At 35.6% G+C, this 24,606-nt stretch overlaps 3 protein-coding genes and 1 non-coding gene across 15 annotated transcripts; all 4 read left to right on the forward strand.

Moving 5' to 3' along the window:
- Nucleotides 1-799: 799 nt before the first annotated feature.
- Nucleotides 800-6,279, forward strand: LOC125189168 (nuclear transcription factor Y subunit A-4-like). 3 transcript variants are annotated; one of them, XM_048086423.1, is made up of 6 exons: nt 800-913; nt 1,981-2,242; nt 3,408-3,487; nt 3,649-3,711; nt 4,794-4,958; nt 5,579-6,279. In XM_048086423.1, the coding sequence occupies exons 2-6, from the start codon at nt 2,014-2,016 to the stop codon at nt 5,957-5,959; spliced, it is 918 nt and encodes a 305-aa protein (XP_047942380.1). In that variant the 5' UTR covers nt 800-913; nt 1,981-2,013; the 3' UTR covers nt 5,960-6,279. The 3 variants fall into 3 exon arrangements, with proteins under 3 accessions (XP_047942380.1, XP_047942379.1, XP_047942381.1); XM_048086422.1 differs by having other exon boundaries at nt 817-913; nt 1,970-2,242; XM_048086424.1 differs by having other exon boundaries at nt 826-913; nt 2,098-2,242.
- A 500-nt stretch (nt 6,280-6,779) lies between these two features.
- On the forward strand, nt 6,780-10,083 carry LOC125186119 (N-alpha-acetyltransferase MAK3). Of its 9 annotated transcripts, none has more exons than XM_048082442.1 (7): nt 6,793-6,906; nt 7,228-7,284; nt 8,413-8,576; nt 8,951-9,136; nt 9,207-9,327; nt 9,482-9,537; nt 9,611-10,083. In XM_048082442.1, the coding sequence occupies exons 4-7, from the start codon at nt 8,975-8,977 to the stop codon at nt 9,842-9,844; spliced, it is 573 nt and encodes a 190-aa protein (XP_047938399.1). In that variant the 5' UTR covers nt 6,793-6,906; nt 7,228-7,284; nt 8,413-8,576; nt 8,951-8,974; the 3' UTR covers nt 9,845-10,083. The 9 variants fall into 9 exon arrangements, with proteins under 9 accessions (XP_047938398.1, XP_047938397.1, XP_047938400.1 ...); XM_048082444.1 differs by having other exon boundaries at nt 8,431-8,576; XM_048082441.1 differs by lacking the exon at nt 7,228-7,284 and having other exon boundaries at nt 6,780-6,906; nt 8,931-9,136.
- LOC125191460 lies at nt 7,189-7,310 on the forward strand. The gene has a single exon (XR_007171142.1). It is a non-coding gene; the product is annotated as a small nucleolar RNA snoR130 (small nucleolar RNA).
- An 899-nt stretch (nt 10,084-10,982) lies between the features above and the next one.
- Nucleotides 10,983-15,440, forward strand: LOC125186794 (malignant T-cell-amplified sequence 1 homolog). 2 transcript variants are annotated; one of them, XR_007170505.1, is made up of 9 exons: nt 10,983-11,127; nt 12,073-12,154; nt 12,237-12,304; nt 12,421-12,518; nt 13,193-13,329; nt 14,083-14,150; nt 14,948-15,011; nt 15,111-15,185; nt 15,270-15,440. XR_007170505.1 is itself a non-coding variant. In XM_048083235.1 (8 exons), the coding sequence occupies exons 1-8, from the start codon at nt 11,117-11,119 to the stop codon at nt 15,126-15,128; spliced, it is 546 nt and encodes a 181-aa protein (XP_047939192.1). In that variant the 5' UTR covers nt 10,983-11,116; the 3' UTR covers nt 15,129-15,440. The 2 variants fall into 2 exon arrangements, 1 of the variants encoding a protein (XP_047939192.1); XM_048083235.1 differs by having other exon boundaries at nt 15,111-15,440.
- The last annotated feature ends 9,166 nt before the right edge of the window (nt 15,441-24,606 follow it).

Raw genomic sequence — 24,606 nt, forward strand, 5'->3', positions numbered from 1 at the left:
GTAATAAACCCACTTGAATAAATTGCATTTTTAAATGTTAATCAAGCAAAAACCCACGTCAATGAATTTGAATGAAGCATATGTTGAATAATTTCAAATCCTATTGGAAGCAAGTAAAAACATGTTGTAGTTTCAAGGTATTACGTACAAAATGAAGTAATAAACCTATATAATGAAGTAAAATGAGATTGTAATGAAGCCGAAAATTTTTTCACAACAGCACATCTCATCAAAAATACTAGGTCTAATGGCCCAAATTTGGTCTCTAGTTCGATCTTTAAAATTGGTTCGACATTGATCACAACTCTAAATAGTTCGTTAAAATTTATATCACCTACAATGTTGCACAATCTGAATGCACGAATCCAGTATTTATTCTCTCATATCTGTGTTATATTTTGACGAGGTAGCCTCCCAATCACACACCAAATAATACGGCTTATTTATTATTTATAATATAGAAATGCCATCAAATAACACATTAAATTAATAATTGCTTTGGGTATCGACAGTGCATAATTACTCAAACATGAATTTACCCTAGACTCCTTGATGCGTTGATAGAAACAGTTAAACATTAAAGGACATTTACGACTTTTTATCTCCATGGGGCCACCAGAACACGTTCAAGCCATTAGCTAATCCAAATATTAATGTTTGATTTTTTTTTAAAAATAGCTATATTAATTTTATTTTCTCCCTCCTTAACAGAGACAAGGAGAACGACGTTGGCGTAGAAATTAAAAAACTGCGACAGTAATTTAATTTAATTTAATTTAATTATTAATATAAAGTCCACACAAAATACTGACTCTCTCTCTCCAGAAAATAATCAAACAAAGTGATGAAGCACACGAAACAGTGCTAAAATGGGTCTCACATAGCTTCGGGATTACCTTCTTCACAATTAAGGGTAATTTTTGGATTTTATTTTATCTAATTGATTGATTACTAATCCAGTGCTCCCGCTTATGGTATCTGTGCTTTTGTGTTGTATGATTGATTTTGAGTTTGCGAATTCTTATTTGGAAGACGTGAAATTATTGGTTTGAGTTTGAATTATAATTTCCTTTTTCTGGATTTAGGAGATATATGTTATTGATTTTGGTTTCCCCACCGATTGCTTTGTGTGCATGTGTGTGTTGGCTTCCTGCTATGCGAATTTTGAACATGGATATTTTGTAGAATTTGAGTTGGGAACTAACTTCTGGATTTTCATCCTACTGATTCTGTATTTATAGATTCTTATGGTTTGATTGGTGAGTTTTTTTTACTCAAATTTAATGAGTGGTTGATGATTTTTTTTGTAATTAAGTATGAGTGTGACTATGGCGATGTATTTGAAATTTCTGCGTGATTTTATCCACTCTACTATTTCAATTCAAGTTGGCAAATATCATTTTTCTCTTGGCAAAATCATCTTTCTAATCATGGTTGGAAGTTTACATTTTTATTTTGTACTGTATCTTGTATATCCTGGTACAAGCATATGTAAATCAGGGGTGTAAAGTTTCTGCTTTACTTGCATTGGGAACTCAAGGTTATGCTAATAGATCTGCTTACTGGTGAAATTCCAACCCTCTGATTGTTGAAGTCCTGACTTGGCATAGTTTAGGCTGTTCAGTGCCTGCTACATAGCTGTGTGTCTCACTATAATATTTGTGAATTTTATCAATCTTTGGGTATCTTACGGTAAAGAGTGTTAAGATGAAGAGAATTTAATGATGGTGCTTCTGACAGATATGCGCTTTACCGTAAGCAATTGAAGTGCACGCATTATAGAATTTTTTTTGTTTATGCGCTTTAAATCTGTATATTACTGATCCAATACTCTAGGTGGTTAGCATTACCTAGGTGATCTTCCTCACTTTAGAAGATTTCTGTTGGTTTTGTAGATTCTCATTTTTTGACTGGTTGGGTAGTGTCTCTGTGAGTTGTTTATGCATATAAATGATTGGATGGTTTAAAGATCATGTTTAGGCCATTAAATATTTGGGAGGGAGTCAACAGAAAATGCCCACGCTTACAAAAAGTAATACTAATAGACAAGTAGAGAAAGGACTAAGAAGCATCCAGACCTCAACACCCTATGGTCAGCCTTGGTGGCAGGGTCTTGGGAGCAATGACATGCCTTCTTCAGGGCAGCAAGAAGATAGTTCCATAAATCATGCAGCTGTTCAACCACAAGGCTCTGTTGAAGGGATCCCCAGGGATACAGAAACTAATGCTGTTCTTCACTCTGGTAACCCTTTCTTGTGCCACATATTTTACTGCTTTGTTATGTTTAAACTTTAAACTCTATATTATATCTGCTATTCAAGTTATACTTTGTGCTGTTCCCGCTATGTCTGAGGTTTCATTTTTCAAACTGTTCTCAATGCGAGTATGCGACCATGGGAAAAAATGTTCATGTTAAAACTGCAAATTAAATCTTTAAGTAACCACAATAAACTCATAATTTGAACTTGAGAAACTTAACCCAGAAAGTTCTGTAAATAACTTTGGGAAAGTCGATCAATCACCCACAGCCACTAAAGTATGCAACATGTGAAAGAAAGTATCCATGGACTATTACTACTTCATGTTTTCTATGTGAGAAGATATTGAACAAAATAGCATGCAGATCCATACGGCATGAAGTATCCTCTTTAGGTGTTCAATGTTAAGACAGTATCATCACATAGTTTGTCATGGAACCAAATCCAGATAATCTGAGTGCACGATAATTTTAACTACTTTAAATTTAGTTTTCACCACTAGGATCGGATCCTAAGAAACAGAAATTATAATGAGAAAGAATAAAATTGTATTACAAAGAAATAAGGAGGAGAAGCTAGACAACAATCAGACAAGTTGAGAAACAGCATACAGCCATGATACCCTTTTTTTATCATACCCTGGTACTTATCACTTTCAAATAACCTAATTTCATAGATCTGGTATCAGTTACAGACAGCATAGCTTGAACATAATATTCCATGGTCAAATGCTCGCATTGAGAACAGTTTGAAATTATAAAAGCTGTACTTTTCTTGGACATTTTAGACACCACTTAAGGATAATTGTTTCCTGGACATGCAATACGTGTTTAACTCTTAAGCAAACAACTCTAATTTTGGGTATCTTCAATATTATTAGCCAATATTGAATGAAAGCCAGATTTCCCATTTGAAATTGCTTTTAAAAATTAGAATCCGAAACAACTAATGGTCTTGTTAAGTGGTTTCTTATGATGAATGTCCAAGAAAAGTATATTAACTCTGGATTGCTTGACAATTGATTTCATTGATCACTTTGTCAATATTTGAGAGTCTTTCCATTTCACTTCCCTTCTGATTTTTTATTCATGTCTTATATGGGCATTTATTTCTGGTTTAGCTAATTTTGGTCTATACATCCCCTTCCAGACTTGAATAGAAACAATGGCGAGCAAGAGCAACAACATCTTGATGCAAATGCACAAATGGAGCTTGTTGGTCATTCTATTGTAAGCAACCCCCTTTCTCTCCCCAGCAAATATGAAAGACATAGATATGGCACAGTTAATACTGCAAGGCAGTTTTCAGTAATAAAGTGATCTGTGTCTTGTCTAGATTAACATATTTAACAATTTCTATTTGCTTTTCTTTTTTATTTTTAACTTTGCAGATGCTGACATCATATCCATATGCGGACCCACAATATGGGGGGATTTTGACATATGGGGCGCCGGTAAAGACAAATCTCACTCTTGCCCTCCCCAGGGGATAGAACTCTAAAACTAAGCCTGACATGGGTGTTAAGGGAAATATTATGTGAAGGAAAAGCAGAGACAGAGTATATCATAAATATGCTATGTTGGTGTTTCCTTATAAATTGTTGATTGGATTACACTTTTTATGTTTAGATCTTCTCTGCTATGTAACTCCTTTGGATCTTCTCTGCTATGTAACTCCTTTGGATCTTCTCTGCATACGTGCACATGACCCCACACACATGTTTACCACATACACATGTAGATTAGAAGTTGTTTGTGCATCAGCATATGTAAGCACATATGTTCTGTATGTAGTTTTTTCAGTGCATATTTAAACATGGGTATTTATAGTCAAAACAATTTGAATGTCTTCCATTCTAGCAATTAGAATAGACTGTTAACAATTGGGTTGACTCGAGCATTTGAATAACGTCCATCTTTTGCCCTCATCTGGTGGAATGATGAACATGTTTGGAAAAGAAGAACAGTTTCTATTTTATCCAAATTCCACCTATTTTTGTTTGAGGTATGCCATAAGTACTGCTCAAATTTCCAGTTTGAAACTCAGAGACAGTTTTTATATCATGGCCCTTCTCCCTTCGTCGTGGTTTCCTATCCCTCCTAAACCTCTCTTTTTTCCTTTCCTTGGCCTTTTGTAATGAGGGTATTCTTGAGTGAGTGTGTGAAGGGAAATTTCTACATTCTCAGCGAGGGATAGGTGCGGGAGTCTCAATTCTTCAGTCTTCAGAGTAAATTGAAGTTTAAGAAATGTCCGTGTTGATCTAAAATAGTCCTGTATGATTAGCTTTGTTTGTTTGACGCAGAATGTTTTCGTTAAAGAAACTGGTTAATGTGATGCATGTTTGTTTCAAATTTCTGAAAATTAAGTCTTCTTTTTGGAGTGAGAGTTACTTCACTATTTTTATGTAAAGACCTTGTTGACTTCTTGTATGTACTGGACTTTATGTTATTACGTTATTTGGTGCCTTAGGAAGTATTCTCTTCTCTCCTTTAATTTAACATTGGAAACTTGTCTCGATTGGTGGATCGGTTGCAGGTGCATCCTCACTTGCTCGGCTATCATCCAGGAAGAATGCCTCTGCCTCTTGAAATGGAAGAAGAACCTGTTTATGTGAATGCAAAGCAGTACCATGGAATTCTGAGGCGCAGACAAATACGAGCAAAAGCTGAATTGGAAAAGAAATTGGTGAAAAACAGAAAAGTAATGAAATTATTTTCCCTTCAATTTTTGCATGCATTTCCTTAGTTTATAATACTTGGTTGATCTGGGGGAAACGTGCCTTACACAGAGAGCACATAATTATACATGCTGCTCCACCAATTTTTTTCTTCGTCCTTGTAGTTTAAGAACTTAAGTGTTAGAATGCAATAATTCTATTTCTAGTATAGAAGTTTAACTTGATTTCTGTGTGGCATATCGAGTATTTCATAAATTTGACTCTTGATTTTCAGTTTTCATGTGGATACCATTAATATGACATGCATTAAAATGTTTGATACATGTATATGTTGATCTTATGGTTTAGATGCCTCTTCATTAATTCTCTTTCAGTGTATATCATTTCTTAGTTAGCGTTTTCCATACTGTATATTTTTTGAACCCAAAGAAAGGGTGACAACTCATGGATGAATGTTACTTGTGAAAACTGTTGATTTGTCACTTACCATCTCTTCTTTTCTGAACCAGAGAGAGTTGTAGCCTTTGCATTGTTACTGGTTTAACAAGGAATATTAAGTGCATAACATTACAGATTTTATTGGTGTTACTTGAATGTTTCTCCAAAAATCCTACTTATGCTGTTTCTGTATCGGTGAATGCAGCCTTACCTTCATGAATCTCGTCATAAACATGCTATGAAAAGGTTAAGAGGCTCCGGAGGCCGTTTCCTGAATACCAAAAAGCTCGATGGCAAAGAAAACTCTGCCTCAGCGGAGCAATCAAAATCAGGGGAAACTGCTTCATCGCAGTCACACGCCCCTGCTTATGCTCATTTGTCCACAAACAGTAACGGTGCCTCTCATCAAAACAACGAAGGAGCGTTATCTACGGTTCAAGAAATGCACAAAGACCATACTCCCTCCAAGGGGTTCAACAGCTCTCACGGTCTGGGGGGGTCATACTGCGAAAGTGGACATTTGAGCAAAAACAGCTGGAACTCGCTAGTGAGCCGGGGCCCACGAGGGCCTTCCTCTAGCAAATGAGAAGCTAGCCCCGCTTTTAGCAGTGGATGATGCGCTCGTCTATCTGGGAATCGGGGATGCTTCCTCTGACATGGCTCGTATGTCAGGCAATTCATTCTTGGCTTGGTTACTTGTATGGTGCAGATATGAGACAGTTTCTCTGGTAGAAACCACTGTCCGTTTCTCCTCCATGTTATCATCTTATATGTAAATTAAGCAGATTGCCTAAACTATTCAAGAACTAGACTTTGTGTAAACTGTGAAGCGTGAATACTCTCTTGTTTAGTGTATCTGTGACACATTCTCTCTTCTTTATTGAACTAGCTTGTGTGAAGCGTGAATACTTTCCTGTTTACTTTCTCTTTCACGTATTTTTGATCATTTTATTTTTCTTGGATTCAAAATTTTGGTGCGAGGATGCCGTTGCACGTATTTAGGCATTTAATAATAATTTTAATCATTTTATACGGTTATTATTGTAATTATTATTTTCAAACACAAGATAAGTAATTTATCAGAATGAAATTAGTTTCTTATTTGTTGCTAGTCTTAACTTTTTCTATTTATGTCATTGCCCATTTAAGGATTATTTGTTGTTCATCTTTATATGTATTTTATTTAAATCTAATTGAGAAAGTAATATTGTGTTGTAGCATTATGTATATTTTCTCATTTTGTAGATATAAAATTATAATTTTATATTAACAAAATATACTATTATATATCAAGCTAAACCCTGCCCCATTGTTTGGGTTTTACTAACCTAAATCAAGTCCAAACAGAAAAAAAGCCCAAATATGTGGCACATTGATTTCAAAATAAAACAAAACAAAAACGTATAAAAATAAAAGAGTAATCACAAAATCAGACAACCCCTAGAAATCGAAGCATTTCAGAATAGCCGCCACTCTCTTCTTCTTCTTCTTCTTCTTCACGAGATTTCTCCTCCAAATTTGTTCATCACTGCGGTATCTTTCTTCCCTTCTCTATTTTCCAACACACAATAATCTGCTATTTCGCGATTCTACTGCTCAAAAACCAGAACATTTTAGTAAAATTCTCACTGCATTTTAGGTTTTGCCATTTTTCTTATCTGCTACAGTGCTACTGATTCTGATCTCTATAGGGAGAATAAGATTCCTTTGTATTCTTCCTACATTTCATGTTCTGTTTTGTGATTTTTGCTGTTATGAATCGATCACTCAATTTGGCGATTTCACTCTGTTTTCGAAATTTCAATTTGGAAGATGTCCCATGGATGAAATATTTAGTAATCTGGAACTGTGCAGGCTGGTGCTCCCTCTTGCAATGGAGGTTGAGGAACCATCTCTTTATTGCTATGCCAGGTAGAAAATAGGCTTTTCTGAGGGACATCTTTTTCCTTATCTTTGGTTTTTTCAATTCTTTTTTGACATTTGTTTATTTTGTTTCATTGTTTATTTCTCTATGCAACACATATTCGTGGCCAATGATTATTGGAAGAATCTCTCTGAAGTTCAAATCTAGATTTAGGGATTGGATGCTTTCTGGTGTTTTTTGTTTAAAAGGTTTCGTTTTGATTGAACATATCTTTTTTAATAATTTCGGTTATTCGCATAATATCAGCTTTAATGCCGTTTTCCATTTTCATATGATTTGTTCGGTCATTAGGACCATATTAAGTGAGGTCTATTTCTCATTCATATAATAGGTTATAGATCAGTTAACTCTATATCGTGCTTATGCGCTGTATTATGACCCCTTTTCTGCACTGGAGTTTTATTTAAAATTTTAGGTGAAGGGTTGTGTCATGTGTTGTGGATAACATTTGTGATTTAAGATTTAAAGTACTTTAAAATCATGCTATATGATACTATATGAACATCTCAATTCTTTTGTGAAATCTTTGTCTAGTTTTGTTTAAAGATACCGTGTTTAATCATGTTTTTGTTTATGTATATTTAGTACTCCCTCCGTCCCATAAAAGTTGATACAAAACTTTTGGGCACGGAGATTAAGAATTTATATTAAATAAATAGGAGAGATGAAAAAAGTAGGAAAGATAAGAGAGAGTAAAGTAAATGATGGAATAAAGGAAGAGTGATTAGATGTTTTGTCTTTTGTTAAAAAAGGAAATGACTCAACTTTGTTGGGACGGACTAAAAAGGAATACGACTCAACTTTTATGGGACGGAGGGAGTATCTCTGAGCATCTAGAACCCCCCTTTGTTGAAGTTAAGAATAGGAGACCTGAAAACTAGGATGCTCTTGAAGCAATGATTTGTGTTCCTACAACTAAACTTCTTAGAAGAAAGCATAGCATACAGGAAGATAGAATAATGATGTCACTATCTTCCCTAGTGACTAGTCCTAATGAACTTCACAGGGAATGTTTTCCTTTTGAAATATTTGCGTTGTCAGTGTTTTCTAAAGTGGGTCATGCATATTAGTTTTTTAGTTTTGTAGTCTAAAAATAACTTAGGAATTCGTCTCAGATGGAATTTCTTTGGCAGCTGATGGTGTGGAAGAAGCCTCTTTTGCACACACGAGGTGGCGAGTTGTTCTTGCAGTTTTAGGAGGGCTGCATTTGATTCTTGAGGGGTGCTTATACATACTGTGACTAAGCTTGGCTTGACTTGTGAAAGAACTAAAACGTGGAGTGAGTGAAGATTTGCTTTAGTTTAACAGAATTACATTTTCATTGTGATGCTATACAATGTATACTATTTCGAATTCGAAAATTATTGTTATGCAGAAATTGTACGGTGTCAGTTTAGCCCTATTTGCTATCTAAATATATCTGATAAAGACCTTAAGCTTGTACTGCTTTGGGAAGTCTCACTGCGATTTTTTGGTTCTTTTGTATTTTAGATTCTTGTGTGTTTCAGCATGGTTTATGCAGCTGTTACATAACATTTAACTCCTTATATTTAATTGGTCTGCATGAAACACTCTATTTAATTTATCTCGTGCGCAACTTCATTGCAATTGTTTTCTTTTGGTTTTTAATCAGTGTACCCTTCTTACATTTAGCCGACTGACAAGAGTGGTGCTTTAATGGCGTTGGAGTTTGATACGTCTGAGATAGAGTACATGAGCTACAGCGGTGAGCATCACCTGCCACTGATTATGAATCTCGTGGATCAGGAGCTGAGTGAGCCTTATTCCATCTTCACCTACCGATACTTCGTCTATCTCTGGCCCAATCTCTCTTTTCTCGTTAGTTCCCTCTATGCACCCTTTCTGTCACTAGGAATTAGGATTTTTCAATTGATTGGTTGATTGGCAGGCATTCCATAAAGGAAAATGTGTTGGCACGGTGGTGTGCAAAATGGGAGATCATCGTCATACTTTCAGAGGATACATCGCCATGCTTGTTGTTCTCAACTCTTACAGAGGCCGAGGCATTGGTAGTTCTTCATGTTATTACAGTAAAATATAATTAAGTGTTTGTGCTGAATAAGTGACAAAGTAGTTGTATGCATCTGTGGTTGCGTACCCGTTTAAAAATACTTTATCCTGTGCTCATATAATTGATATTTATTTGCTTGTTTTCGTTGACAGCAACTGAGCTTGTTAGTAGATCAATTAAAGTGATGATGGAATCAGGTTGCGAGGAGGTATGTTAGTTTGTCCCTCTTCACATTCTATGGGGTGTTATTTTTCTAAAATTGTTTTCTGCTAACTTCAAAGGTAACACTAGAAGCAGAAGTGACCAATAAAGGAGCACTAGCACTGTATGGTCGTCTGGGATTTATCAGAGCCAAGAGGCTTTTCCGTTACTACTTGAATGGTGTTGATGCTTTCCGGCTGAAGCTATTGTTTCCTCGACCAGAACCAGACTACTCTGATTCAATTAAGTCGGTTGCAGATGAGAGTGAGGAGCATGGTGATGGGATGCCCCCTGAAGAAAGAACTATACAGTAATGCAACATGTGTTGTTGACGGAGGGAGTCTATTGAAGATTTTCGTTCCATTATATCTTACCTCCATATCCACATTTATCGATTTAAGCTAAAGCTCGGACGATGCTGCTTTGGTTGTAGTGAATATCTTACCTCATTACTTTTGCAACTTTGCTTATGCAAAGCTTGTGAATAATATGTTTGAGTGTATTAAGATGCATGTTTTGGCTCATTTTTTATGTTATCCATTCTTTTGGCTCATTTTTTATGTCTGATTTCATCACATCTTCATTCCATCTCAAAATGCGACCTATGAAGGGTAATTACACCAATTTAGAGTCTAAAAACCATATTTAAACTCATGAAACTTAGGGGCTACTTGGTATGTTGGAATGGAATGGTGGAATGGAATGTGATTCCTACTTCCATTCTATTCATTTGTTTGGTGTGATGGAATGAATGAGTGAATGGATGAAAATGCAAAGGAAATCCAAAGAAATTGACATTCTATTCCAACCTCCATTCCATTCTAACTTCCATTCCATTCCACCCTCATTCCATTCAATCATACCAAGCAGTCCATTAGAGAATATTGGACTTTTTAACTTACATTGATACAAACAAGGAATAAGTTTTATTTACCATGCTTGGGGATAAGAAACTAGGATAAAGTTCTTCACTACAAATTGAGGTGACTACATCAAACTATGGATAAAGTTCTTCACTACAAATGTAAAGAGTAGGAACAAAATGGTTTAAGAGACTCCACGAAATAGAGGATAAAATTTTTAATGAAGTGTGACAGCCATTTATAAATATAAAATCAATATAAAAATAGCTCCCTCACTAAACAACCCAACCAAAATGTACAATCTCTAGTACTGTTTTCTTTGGTTCAAAACTATCCACCTTACAACTAACTACTCTACTATCTACAAAAAAATATCTCATTTTGTCATTTCGAATTATCTGCAATTTAAAGTTTTACTTGCCTTTTTTTCATTTTGAATAAATAGACTTTATTATCAACTAAATTATTATTTGCTGTAAATATAAAAGTGGATCCTACGTTGCATTAAATATTTAGTAAAGTTAACAAGCTAAAACGAGACTAGTAAGTTGGCCCAATTAACGTAATTTACCGAATGGCCCAACTTAAATCCAAAATCACAGTCCTACCCCATCGAGCCCAATATTCTCTCTCTCTCTCTCGCTCTGCGTCTCCCAAAAATCCCTACTTTCACCCTTGAAATTCCGGCGAGGATCGCCACCACAGCTCCCTCTATCTGTAAGAATGTTCAAAAAGTAAGTTCCACCCACAATTCATTGAGCCTCTTGCAACCGCGGATTTTTTAGTTTTTAATGTGCTAATTGTTTCTTCATATCGATTTGAAGGAGTTAGATTTATCTGTTTGAGCTTTCTATTGCGTTTATTAGCAATATTAAAATCAATTTTATATCTTCTTTCTCTGCTTATTCGACGAACCTAAAACTTGCTCGATTTTCTGTGATTCCTTCAATTTTATCACTGTGGAGTGTTGAGGATGCAGGAATTACTAGATTCTTATTTTGCTCCATCTTTCTATGTTTGTTTCTGTTATTTGTTTCATCTGAATTGTCGGGATCTTTGCTTCTTTAGTGGATTCATGATGAGATAGAATGTTGTCTAGCCATGACCTTTGGTGATGACTTATTTTGTTGAGACGCCAAACTGAAAGTTGTTTTCTTGTAATGTTTTCTAGCCATGAGCTTTGGAAATAGTTCATATTAAGTTGAAAATTTACAATGTGATTTCATTTTCACCATATCAATATGATGATAAATTGGTGAAAGTCATAAAAAGACTCAGTAACAAATCTCTGATATGTAGACCAATAAGGTTGGAGCATGCTATTAGTCTTTGATTGCGAACATATAAGGTAGCGGTAGGAGTGCGCTAGTTAAGCAATTCCTGGAATATATCAAGTTAATTAGTGAACTGGGAGAAGGCTTGTTAGAGGCCACACCAATTGTCTGAAATAATAAGAAAGGTTCCATGTTGGCAACTTGGTATTTACAACTAAATACTAATCCTCTTCTAGTCTGACATCTTGAAGCTTTTCACAAGGTATTTGATCACTCAGAACTGTGTCCTTTGAGCATTCTATTCATTTTGAGGGTCTGTTTAAGCTTGAGTTTTCTTTTTCCCTTTTGATTATTGATTTTGAAAATGATTCAACTTGCAAGTATTTGATTTTTATATGTTTTTAGGTTCTCATCTGAAGAAGTTTCTGCACAAAATCAAGTGAAGGCATCTGTGCAGCGCAAAATACGGCAAAGTATTGCTGAAGAGGTTTTTCTTGCTGCTACTTCTGATGAAGTTTACTTTCCCATTGATATATCATTTACTCACACGGACTGTTGTTTTCCTGCAGTACCCAGGACTTGAACCTGTTTTGGATGATTTGTTGCCAAAAAAGTCACCACTGATTGTAGCAAAATGGTGCCTTCTTTATCTAAATGGGAACTGATATATGCCATCTGCCTCTTAATTGTACTATGTATTCTAAGTGTTTGATTCCGTTTTTTATCTGATAATCTCATCAATTTCTTTTGCAGCCCAAATCATCTAAATTTGGTTTTGGTGAACAATGTGCCACTGTTTTTCAACATACGTGATGGCCCTTATATGCCAACACTACGACTGCTTCATCAATGTAAATATTATAATTTTAACTTCAGTTCTGCTGGTTTGCATGTATATCTACTGACTGCTAAAATATCACCTCTGACTCCTGAGCATCTCTGATATACTGCATAAAGATTCCAAAATCTTGACAATCACACTTTTTTGAGTTCAAAAGTTCCAATCCATTTTAATACCACTCCCAACTAAATAGTCCAGAATCTAAGCAGTTATAGATATTGACTTTATGAATACATTCTTGTTCTTCATTTGGTATGTCAATGGAAGCTCTTCTTGTGGCCTAGCCATTGTAGAATAGGTGATGACCTGTTTGAGCAACTTTCATTTTCGGAATTACCAGGCAGCCAAATTCAAATTTGGTATTAAATCCTCGATTGTATGTGAGGATTGGATGCAATGCTCATTGCTCAATAACCCCCTATTTTAAGAGATAGATTTACCGGATGCTTTGCAACATATCTTTCTGCCTTATTTTATAACTTGAATTGGGATCAAAGTTCAAGGAAAAAGTCTCCTCATGTAACTACAAGTGAAAACTTATTCTTATCACTCACCTAACCAATTTAAATGTGAATTCTGGCTATTGGATTTTTTAATGCACAAATATATGTAACAGAAACCCATGAAAGGGCTAGTTTTACATATAACATAGAGATTTATTGTTTTTATACTCTGTATTGGCAGATCCCAACATCATGAAAAAATTGCAAGTTGATAGGGGCGCGATAAGATTTGTTCTTGCTGGTGCTAATATTATGTGCCCTGGGCTTACATCTCCTGGGGGTGTGTTGGACGATGAAGTAGAGGCTGAAACTCCAGTGGTAAGAAGTCATTGTCTGAACTTTTTATTTGGTGCTCTATTTAGACAATTCTAATATGGGTTAACTGCTTCTATTATAATTTGCTTATGCATAGATAGTTGGGAATTGATCATTAAAACCATTCACTAAATCAAATTAGTTCTGACTAAGTTTTTGGTGTGGGCGCAAAAAATATGAATTATACTTTATTTTTTTATTTTGGATTTTAGGTATTTATAATTAGGCTAAATTTATTTATTCTTTATTTGTTTCTTAATTAGGGTGTTTTAATCCATAGTTGGGCCTTGTGTAGTTGTTAAGTAGAATCTATTAGTTAATTTGTTTAGATTTAACTAAAGTTTAAATAATAAATATAAATAGTACTCCCTTCATCCCATGAAAGCATGCACACTTTACTGACCCATAATAACATGCACATTCCTTTCTTTCCTTTTGTTTGCGCACTACTCCACCTTATATTGTTCCATTAATATGCTTACAAATTACAATTACTTTACAATCATTTGCACAACGATGCTCCTAAATTGGAATCTTTTCTCCAGAATCTCCACTCACAATATAAACAACACTAAAGTGGAATCCTTTTTCTACTAACAATACAAATAACACTAGATTTCTTAAAATATGTGCCCAAAGATGTTTGTGGGACGGAGGGAGTAGTACAAGAGCCGAATGGTACAGACATCTGCACGGGAGCGTGTTTTACTGGCTGACTGTAAATTGCTCTTCACTAAATTATTGATAGCTTATCAGGCTATAATGGCTGAAGGAAAGGAAAATGCTCTAGCTATTGGATTTACGAAGATGTCAGCAAAAGATATGTAAGTTCATATCAGAATGTCTCTTATTTTCCCTTTCATCATTTATTTGGAAAATTTTAAGTTTTATCTTTTTGTTTACTGGTCATGCCATTAGCTAGAAAGGAGTTTAACCTCTCAAAACCTTGTGTCTTTAATTAAAGAGGCTTCGATCTATTGACTATGTTCCCAATTCCCATACATTCTCTTTTACAAATGTTTCCCTATAACTGAACTCAATTCAACAAATCTAATATGTTTCATAAACGGATCTGATCCCCTATATTTCAAGATCTGGCTGCCCATTTGGTTTCTTGTATGTATTGACATGATTTCTGGGGCAGTCAATTTTGGGCTGTTTCTAATCTCTATGTATGTAGTTCCATTCTGATTACTCTGATTGTAGAGTAGGTAGGTGACTCGCTCCATTCTTTGGGTCTGTCCTTTTAGTCTGTTTTGTGGTTGAGGGTGTGCCACTTTTGGGCATACCTTATCATATACACAAAACCTTTGATGTTTTTTTGACGATATCAACAGGTTGGGGTTTGCCTCACCCCTCACCCCTTGGGTGTTGATAAAAACACTCAACTGTGATGTTTGAGTTTCTCACCATTGAACCTTGCATTTTATTTTGCATGATATCACATATCAACTTAGTATGTTTTCTTTCATCTGCTTGAAATTAACAGGTCTGTCTTGTGCATAGCATTACAGATCTGATTTGCATGTTATAGTTGTTCGTGAGCTTAAATTAAGAGCATTTATTTTGCTAAAGAGTACATTCGTAGCTCATAACCTGCCAATGATTTTCTCAAATGCAGACGAACTATCAACAAAGGAATTGGTATTGATAACATGCACTATCTTAATGATGGACTATGGAAGGTACTTTTTTCTTCTTTTCTTCTATTTTATCCTTACCCTTGCTTCCGTCTCTGCGAAAGAAAGAACGCTCTCTATATCTGTTCTTACTTGTTTCCACAGATGGAGCGTCTCGAATAAGAAAAAGAATGAACGTCCCTTGATGCATCATTTAGAGACGAACTCCAGGCTCCACTGGTAATTATTAAATCCTTAAAAGCTCCGAAGTTTGGACATGGATGGAGATGTTGACTAGAAGAACTCAACTCTATTTTCTGACAGTATAGATAGGTGATGAAGAAAGTGCGACTGTCTTCCATCCTTGATAATGGACGAATTGATTCTCATATTTGAAGCAAATATCACTTTAAACACCATGAGTTGTGGGGGTTTGTTTTTCAACTCTTGAAAATATTTCTTCTACTTATTCGAAACTAAAACTGTCTTGCTTAAGGAGTTTGCATAGAATATTTATTTTCTGTCTAAAGTGAATTTCATGTATTTTCAATCGGTTTCTGAGAAGAGTAAATGCCAAATGTGGTTCTAAACATGACTTTTTACGATTTTGGTCCTAAACATTACATTTGGAATACGAGTAAATGTCAAAATTGATCCTGAACATATGATCATTCTACGATTTTGGTTCTGGACAGTATGTTTTGAATTTTTGCATCCAAAATATTTCAACTCAGATCATAATCGATCCAAATCTGATGGTTCTGTCAAATTGTAACGGTCAACGTAGTTTAACCATATTTTCACCCAAGTAAGCATTTTAATTATATATTTTTATTATTTTAAAAAAATAAAATACAAAAATAATGTTAAAAAATATTGAGCTAATATAGTTTAAAATTGATGAACGCTTAGTCCCAGTCATGGTAATTCCGTTCACAATTAGCAAAATTATTAATACAGCAAGGGGATCTAGCACATTGAAGCCTTAGCGAAGGAATTAACACTAAAAGATGATATTGAACTTAAATATAATACTCTCTCAGTTCCACCGTAGTAGACTTATTTATTTTTGGCACATAGATTAAAAAAGAGATGTATAGTGTACATTTTTTTTATAAGGAAATTTTATTGGGTTGAAAATGCGGGAGAGCAAGGCATCCCCAACATAATTGTGAGTACAATTTTTTTTAATTAAAAAAAAGTAAGGATGAGAAAATTTATCCCACCTATGTTTGTGGTTGGTGAATTGCGGCTGCGTGAGAAAAGTCGAACTGGGTGTGCATCTCGAGGGTGTTGAATTAATTATGCATATTTTCTAGGTGCGGCGCTATTTGATATGAAGTATGCACGATGGCTAGAGGAGCACCACCGCGTGATGGTGGAGCTGAGGGGTGTGGTCAACGAGTATCGGCCGAAGAACGAGATGTGTGTCGCCATTGACAACGGGTTGGCATACTATGTATATATACTTTATGCACATAAATGTTTTTTCTCTTTTATCTTTTTTCATATTTAACTTGTTATAAATATATCATCTATCATAAAATTAACTTTAGTCAACATTACTATTCACACGCATGCGGAAAACGCACATGCACGCACACGTACACGCTCATGCGCGTGCACGTGCACGCACACACTACACACTTCACACACACACTAAAACACACATTGAGAAGGCTTGCCCAGAGTAGAGAAGCAACAATAAAAAACAGGCTTAGGAAAAAGTGCATGTTTTTAATTTAGACAAAAAAAGCAAGAAATTAGTTTCATTTTTCATTAATTAACTAATCTATGAGAAAATATGTAATTCAAAATGCTAGAGTACAAGTAGTTATATTTAATTTCCATTAATTTAACTATTTTTCTCTTAAATCCCAATCTCATATATAGTTAAAAAGATTCTCCAAATGTTCCTTTTTTTGCTATAGGGAATTTTATTGGGTGGAAATGAGAATGCGGCAAGGCCTCCCTTTACCAACATAAATTCAGGTACAATTCTTTCTTAATTGAAAAAAATTAAGGATGAGAAAATTTATCCCAACCCATGTGTGCGATTGGTGAATTGCAGCTGCGTGAGAAAAGTCACACAGGGCGTGATACTCAAGGGTGTTGCATTAATTAATGAATTAATGAATTGATTCTGCGTTTTTTTTTTAGGTGTGACACTTTTTGATATGGAGTACGCGCAATGGCTGGAGGAGCATCACCGTCTGATGGTGGAGCTGAGGGGTGCAGTCAACGAGTACCGGATGTGTGTCGCCATCTGCAGCTGGCTGACATAACTATGTAAAGATACTTTATGAACTTTTTCTCTTTAATCTTTTAAATATTTAATTTGTTATAAATATATCATCTAACATACAATTTCCTTATAGTGAACATTCCTATTCACACGCACACGCATGCGCACACGCTTCACCTTCACACACGCACTACACACACATTGTTACACACACTTGGAATTATAATTCAACTTCTTTGTTAAACGAACAAGAAATGTGTCATCTTAGCTAGGACAGAGAGGGAGTACTATCATATACACAAATGAACAAACATTTTTGAACAATTTAACAATTATATTCAGTTCATCATCAAGGTATTTTCCTTTTATAATACAAATTAGAGACCAAGAAGAAAAAGCAACCCTCGAGTTCAAATTACAAATATCGTGAGTTAGAGTCGAAGAATTAAGATTTACAACATATCTTGTCACGGTGTGACGAAGGAGGTTCCTTCCACTGCGGTCCACGATGGCTCTACGGAATTCCCCATTGCGAAGAAGGAGAGACGAGACGTGGCCACTGTTAGTTTGTTTTAGTTTATAAGACGAAGGTCACTGATAGTTTGTTTTAGTTTATTTTAGAATTTTCAGTGACAAACATATCATAGAAAATATTAATGAATTAATAATGAACATTATTTTGTCTATTAATTATCTTTTGTGTTTTGATTTTGCAATTTTTATTTAAAATTAGTTCTGTAATAATCAAACATTGGCCTACTGTAAAATTAGTTAAATATTGTACATTGTTAAAATGGTCATTAATTAAGTGGTAAGAATAAATAGAGTGGCTACACGAAAACATGTTTCTTTGAACATTCCTTAAACAACAAGTAAAATATCTATACAATATATAAAATGCGAGTTTTGGGGATATCTATACAATATATAAAATGAGAGTTTTGGGGATATTTAGAAAAATATGGGGAGATTTGGGGATATTTAGGAAAATGTCCTTTTAAAATAGATATTATTATTTAAATATAAATATGAATGTTGAAGACAACGTGTTTTAGTTTAGAGTCAATTATTTAGTTTCATAATTAGTGGATAAGAGTTGGTTATTTAGTTTCTATAGTTAATGAATTAGTGACATCGTTAGTGGCATAATTACTAAGAGCTAGAGTTGGTACAAATACTTATTTACGTATAAAAATCATGCAATGTTAAACAAAAGCTATCGCTTTTATTTATTAATTTCATCTGTTGCCCACAATTTTTCAAAAAGGAGCCAAAGATCCGTCAGATTTCTACATATTGTGTAAGTTCATTTCTAACTTATCTCCAATTAGTAGAAATGCTTCCCTTGAATGTGATCTTTCGAATGTAGCCGATTGAGCATCGAGCATGATAACCATATCGTATGTCAGGTGCTGTTAGAGTCGCTACAAAGAGAAAAGATATATTGAGAATGTACTGCGATTTTCGAATAGAAAGAAAAGAGCATACAGTCTCATAAGACGATGTTATCGACTCTCTGCGAAAAAACGAAGAACTGGGAGATCATCACAATGAATAGCTAACTGCCACAACTCGCAGCTCGCAAAAATCTATTCTTGAAATTGACTTATGTCATTGTCATTTGAGTGGAATTTTCGTTTTCATAATTAGTGGATAAGAGTTGGTTATTTAGTTTCCATAGTTAGTGGATTAGTGGTATAGTTAGTGGCATAATGTTGCATGTTTCTCATCAATTAGTTATTGCATATTGTTCTCTAAAAATATTGTAATCCTTTGGCATTAATGACTGCACTTAACAATTCATAAGGTTTGTGAGATATGATCTGAACTTACTCTGATGGTATGTCACCTTATGCGACTGACTTCATTATATTTCGGGTTTCTTATATTTCGGGTTTCTTACGCTGGATGAGTCATTCTTGCTGGAGAATCGGTTGACTTTAATAGCCATGTATGTGTGTAGTTTTAAGTTCTTAGCTTTATAAATCCAGATTTGGAATGAGTTAGGATTTAGTTTCTTTTGTTTATTCATATGCTTTGGGATTATCTTATGCAGGTCAGAGTTTGGTGCCTTATTAATCTACTACTATTACATATGTGACCGAACAGATCCACTTAGAGAATCAAAAAGGTGTGATTGGATTTCTCCCACAGCAAAATTGGTTTTTGCATTTCTTATAGTACAATTTTAGTGTGAGAAGTGAGAACAGTGTGAGAAGTGAGAACCAATCGGTTTGTTAGTATAGTACTCTAGCCATCAAAACTTCTTTTCCCACCTTTGCTCCACGAAGAGGAATTAACAAAGCAAAATGGGAACTTGAAGTAAAAAAGAGTCAGCTTGAGTGATAGAGATCGTAAGTGGCTAGGTGCAGAATATTATTAATTATGGTATTGTTCTTTATTAGCATTAATTATTGTACATGTAAGTTGTGAAAAAGAAAAGAATGTGTCACGATCGGAAACTCATTAATTGCACATCACATTGTATAAATTTTTTTCTCCGCGCAGGGTTGATAAAGATCTGATGCGAGAATCACAGAGGAGGAAGTCAAAGAGGTAAGCAGCAATAATAATCCACTATACTATTTTTATTATTGTCTAGATTTATTAATGTTTATACACTGACTTTCGATCATCATAATTTATAATATAATTAATTGCAGATTATTACAATAAGTGCCTCCGTAAACAAGCTGTCGAATATTAAGAAGCAAGCGGATGTATATGCAAGATTGATTATGGAAGAATTGGACCCTAAGTATATACAAGATTGATTTTAATTTTAAAGTTAATGTAGTGTAAAAAGAAGTTTTAAAACTGATGAATAATTATTAGTTGTGTTTAATTCTCTATTGTAATAGATTTTTATCTTCATACTCCATGATTTAATGTTTAAACATTATATTATATGATTTGTTTCAAATTTAATTTTGTTATTAATCTGTTTATAGTATAGGCGTGATACTAGTTAATAATAAAAATCCAATATCCCTTGTAATGGAGGACTAGTGTGTTCCCTAAGTAATTTCTCATATGGAAGTCGAACAAAATTAAAATAAGAATGCAAGTCTAATAGGATTGGACACATTATATTGCATATAAGGTGTACTACATTATACTATCCGATTGAGTGGGAAGAACTAAGAAGAGCTCAAGGCATAGGAACACCGCGTTAGAGAAGCCCGGTGTGACTAGGGAGTACGAGCACACGACGATGCACAACAAGAAGGATGCTATTGGGATTAAATTAGGCACATACATCTTCCTATCTCAAAGGAGGCTCGGCTCTCCCCAATTCTGATCTCTAGTTCACATTGTGCATTTCAATGAAATGCAACTAAACCAACTATCCCATATCAATCAGTGCGTAGATTTAGAAACAATTTTTCTAACTTTTTTTGTCCATATTGATTCTATTTTTTTTAATCTTTAACTATTTTCTACTTAAATCATCTCCAAAAGAAGGAATAGAACTTCCTGATTAAAATCTAAAAGTGATTCCTTTTGTTTCATCTATAGAATTAATCCGTTCATCTTGATTCATTTATTTTCTTCGTCAAGTGGGATAACATGAAATTAAATACGGACTACGAATGGAAAGGAAAAAGTTTTGTTTTTGAAATGTACTTTTCCTGAATCAGTTATGCTCGGAGCATTTGACTATTTATTGTGCAATCTATATCCCTCACACCCTGTTTTTCTAAATTTTTTTATGGAATGAATTAACATCTTTTGCATCTTACAGAAAAAAAAAAGTTCAAATTTCTTAAAAAAGGGCCAATTTTAGTTCAGTTTTATGGAATAAATCAGGGCCCAATTAGACGGTCCAGTCAATAACGAATTTCTTCCGATTCTATAATCTACTTTTGTCACCTAGACTTTTAATTTATCTTTTCACTAATAATTAACTATAAAATTGTACTAAATTTTATTCAACAGGTTAACTTCTGAATATTTTTCTATCATCCAAAAACCGCCATTCTCCATTGACATAAATTACTAATTAGAAACTAGGAAAATGGTTATGTGCTCCACCAGAAATATATACGCCAGTACTAAGCTTTTTGATTTGATATAAGTATAAAATTCTAGTCCATTTTAGGTGGGCCTCAACATATGGGCCATTAATTGCTTTCTAATCAAAACCTTTTTTTTGCATAATTAACCATAAAACAAATAAATCAATAGTGTTTGGGTATATAAATCAAGGTTCCAAATTCTTAAAGAAAATAAATGTCCATTATATTAAGATCTACACACTTTTCCCAATTTTCTATCTCTTCTCGAAGAAACAAATAGTTCAACTTATAAAAATTTGCCACTAAGGTACAAAATAATTGATTCCACACATTGTTCATTTTATACTAAGTGTGATAGATTTTGAGAAGACTTTTTATATTTGGTCACTAAAATGATGCGCTAAGTTCATTTTGTGCTGTGTTATTAGAGCATCTCCAATAGCGGCTAGCGGGCCGGCTAGTCGATTCCCGGGCGCTGGCTGGTCCGCTAGCCGACCATTGCAACTGGCGAGTGGAAAATCGGCAAGCCGATCGGCTAGCCCACATCAATTCACGAGCGATAGCCGATCCGCTGGCCGCCTTTGTAGGCTCCCGATCGGCCAGCGCCATTTTTTTTTAATTTTCGAAACCCTATATATACGCGATCTGCACGTTATTTTCATTGACACCACTTGTTTTAACGAATTTCTCTCTCTCTTAAATTCTGTACAAGAGCAATAACGCGAAATGGAGAACAACAACGATTCTACTCCAGTGCCTCCAGTGACAAGCGGGTCGCAAACTCCCACGAGTACCGTGGGAGGTGAATGGGGTCCGATGGGCAGTACTACAATATGTACCCTTGGCCGCAGATGATGTTGGGGATGGCAGCCGGGGGTAGTAGTATGCCGGGGTGGCAGGGGGTGCAGGGGATGCAGATGATGCCGGGGTGTATGCCGGGGATGCAGGTGATGCCGGAGTGGCAGCCGGGGATGCAGGGGAAGCGGGGGACAATATCTATCGCCCCAGTCTTGACTTTTTGACTGCTTCTTCCCAACACATCGACCCCAGCGGAGACGCAATTCACTGGGCTTGAAACTTTCTCCTTAGAGGAGTTGGGGATAGATCTCGAGGATGCGGACTCTCCCATTCAAATAGGGGGAGTAGGTCGGGGTAAGGGTCGGGGCGCACCGAAGAAGAAGAGGGGCAAGGGCAAAGGGGTGGTCGACGAGTCGTCGCAGCTGGCTAATAACGGCAGTTCGGCTAAGGTACGGAGGAAGTGGACGGATGACGAGAACGTCGCGCTGTCCAAGGCTTGGGTGAGTGTTTGCGATGATCCTCTCCATTCGAACAATCAGAGGGTCATCAACGTGTGGGCTAAAATAGCAGCAACCTACAAGACATTTTGCCCGGAGGGAAAGCAACACAGCAGGGAGAAGTGCCGAAAGCAGTGGGACCGAATCAGGGCTGCGGTCTCCCGATTTGCGGGCTTGTACGCCAACCACCTCCGCATGAAGACTAGTGGCCAAACTGACGACGATGTGAGGAGGATGGCGGAGGCCGCCTTCTCCTTGACGGGGGTTTATAAGGAGTTCTCCTACTGGAACTGCTATGAGGTGCTGATGGATTCTGAGAATTTCGGGTGGGTGTCGATGCTGGCTGGCCGAAGAACCAGCGGCTGAACCTCGCCGGTGATTACAGCAGTAGCGGTGGTTCCCACGAGCTCCCCGACGATGCTCAGGATTTTCCGTCCAATCCATCGTTTACTCGCCGCACTCGCCCGGTTGGTCAAAAGAGGGCACAGCGGGGAGCTAGGGGAGTCGCCCACGGGTCCCAGGAGGCCCAGTCGGCATCCCCCCTACTGGCCATTCTTCAGTCGAGCTCTCCCGCCTCGCGCATCAACAAACGCAGGTGAACATGTGGAAAACATAGGCGAATGGAAAGCGGCAACTGACCTTGTGGAGAAAAAGTTTCTTTTTGACCTCCTCCAAGGTATGTGGGCCGATTTGGCTAGCGCACGTAGAGAGGCGAGAGACGCCGGGGACTCAGATGCGGCAGATTTGGGGGTCCCGGGTAGCGGCGACGGCGGCGACAAGGAGTGAGGCGGGGCTCGTGTGTGGAAGCAGGAGGGTATTTTTTTTATAATTATGTAAATTTTTTTTAATGTACATTTTTTTAATTTAAATAAAATTATTGCATTTTCCCGTATCTGTGTCGTAAATTTAATTCCGTATTTTGCGTGATTGTAATTTATTTGTTTTTAATAATTTTATTTATTATGGCTAGTCCTAGTGCTAGTCCAGTTTCTTATCCTGATGATGTGGCAGACAGTTTCTAGCCCTAGAGCCTAGATGATGTGGCAGGAGGAGTTTTTGGCTAAGCTATTGCTAGCCTATTGCTAGTCCAGGAGCCATTAGAGATGCTCTTAATGTACTATACTTAATTCAGTTTTTTTTTCTAATTATGGTATAATACAATTCATTAATATTTATATTTTTTTCATTATGAAGACACACATAGTTCATCTTACATAGCTTCGTGAAGTTAAAGAGATCAGAGTGAACATATGAATATAATTTAGCATGGCCTTGCACTAAAAATCATAAATCTCTTTCGGTGATTTTTTATTTATTATAATTAGGGATTTGTTATTTATTTACAATTCTCTTTCTTTATATATATAGGTCCAAACAAGATCTATGTTTACTGTCCATTTTCCATCCTTCTCTCTGGCGAATCTTTATTAAAACAGATTTCATCATTTTTGTCATATAAAATACTCCATTTCTATTTTTGGTATGAAATTGAACTCATATAGTACTCATTCTCCACTAATATAAACTTATTCTTTGTCATTCTTGTAATGCACTAATTATGCATTAAAATTCGTATTATCTTACGTGTTTCTATTTTTGTTAGACGAAGCGAGTATATTGTATTTTAACATGAGATATTAAAGTGATAAAAATGCATGTGAAAAAAGTATCCCATTTTAAACGGAAAATGATGAATGGGAAGTGATAACATTCATTTTATAGATAAGGAGATTGAAAAGAAGAGAGAAATATTTATATTTTATACAAAGAAAATTTTCTTTATATTTAATTTTTGTTATAATTTTTTATATTTCAAAGCAAAAGTATCCTGATTATTTTGAAGCGAGAATTGTTACCAAAACAACACGACTCTTGATCGCATAGATTATTGTATGTGAGTGATAGTTTCCCTAGTGCCGACCCTTAACTCTCAAAAACATATTTTCTTCGTCCAGTCATAATTGATGTGCTTTCCTTAAACACAGAATTTAAAAAATTGATATTTAAAGAGTTAAGTGGAGGGAGGATAAATAATGAGAGAATTACGAGTAGAGGAATAAAGAGAATAATGTAGGTGGGAGAATAAAGCTACTCTCTCCATT

The sequence above is a fragment of the Salvia hispanica genome, chromosome 5, assembly GCF_023119035.1.
Source record: "Salvia hispanica cultivar TCC Black 2014 chromosome 5, UniMelb_Shisp_WGS_1.0, whole genome shotgun sequence".
Lineage (NCBI taxonomy): Eukaryota > Viridiplantae > Streptophyta > Magnoliopsida > Lamiales > Lamiaceae > Salvia > Salvia hispanica.

Bases quoted from the DNA above. Each gene is read 5' to 3' on its own strand.
- LOC125189168 (XM_048086423.1), top strand. From the start codon at position 2,014: ATGCCCACGCTTACAAAAAGTAATACTAATAGACAAGTAGAGAAAGGA. The intron at 3,488-3,648 runs GTAAGCAACCCC...TTAACTTTGCAG, and splicing joins AGCTTGTTGGTCATTCTATT to ATGCTGACATCATATCCATA. The intron at 3,712-4,793 runs GTAAAGACAAAT...GATCGGTTGCAG, and splicing joins TTTTGACATATGGGGCGCCG to GTGCATCCTCACTTGCTCGG.
- LOC125186119 (XM_048082441.1), top strand. From the start codon at position 8,975: ATGGCGTTGGAGTTTGATACGTCTGAGATAGAGTACATGAGCTACAGC. The intron at 9,328-9,481 runs GTAGTTCTTCAT...TTTCGTTGACAG, and splicing joins TTACAGAGGCCGAGGCATTG to CAACTGAGCTTGTTAGTAGA. The intron at 9,538-9,610 runs GTATGTTAGTTT...CTAACTTCAAAG, and splicing joins TGGAATCAGGTTGCGAGGAG to GTAACACTAGAAGCAGAAGT.
- LOC125186794 (XM_048083235.1), top strand. The intron at 12,305-12,420 runs GTGCCTTCTTTA...TTTCTTTTGCAG, and splicing joins CCACTGATTGTAGCAAAATG to CCCAAATCATCTAAATTTGG. The intron at 13,330-14,082 runs GTAAGAAGTCAT...ATAGCTTATCAG, and splicing joins TAGAGGCTGAAACTCCAGTG to GCTATAATGGCTGAAGGAAA.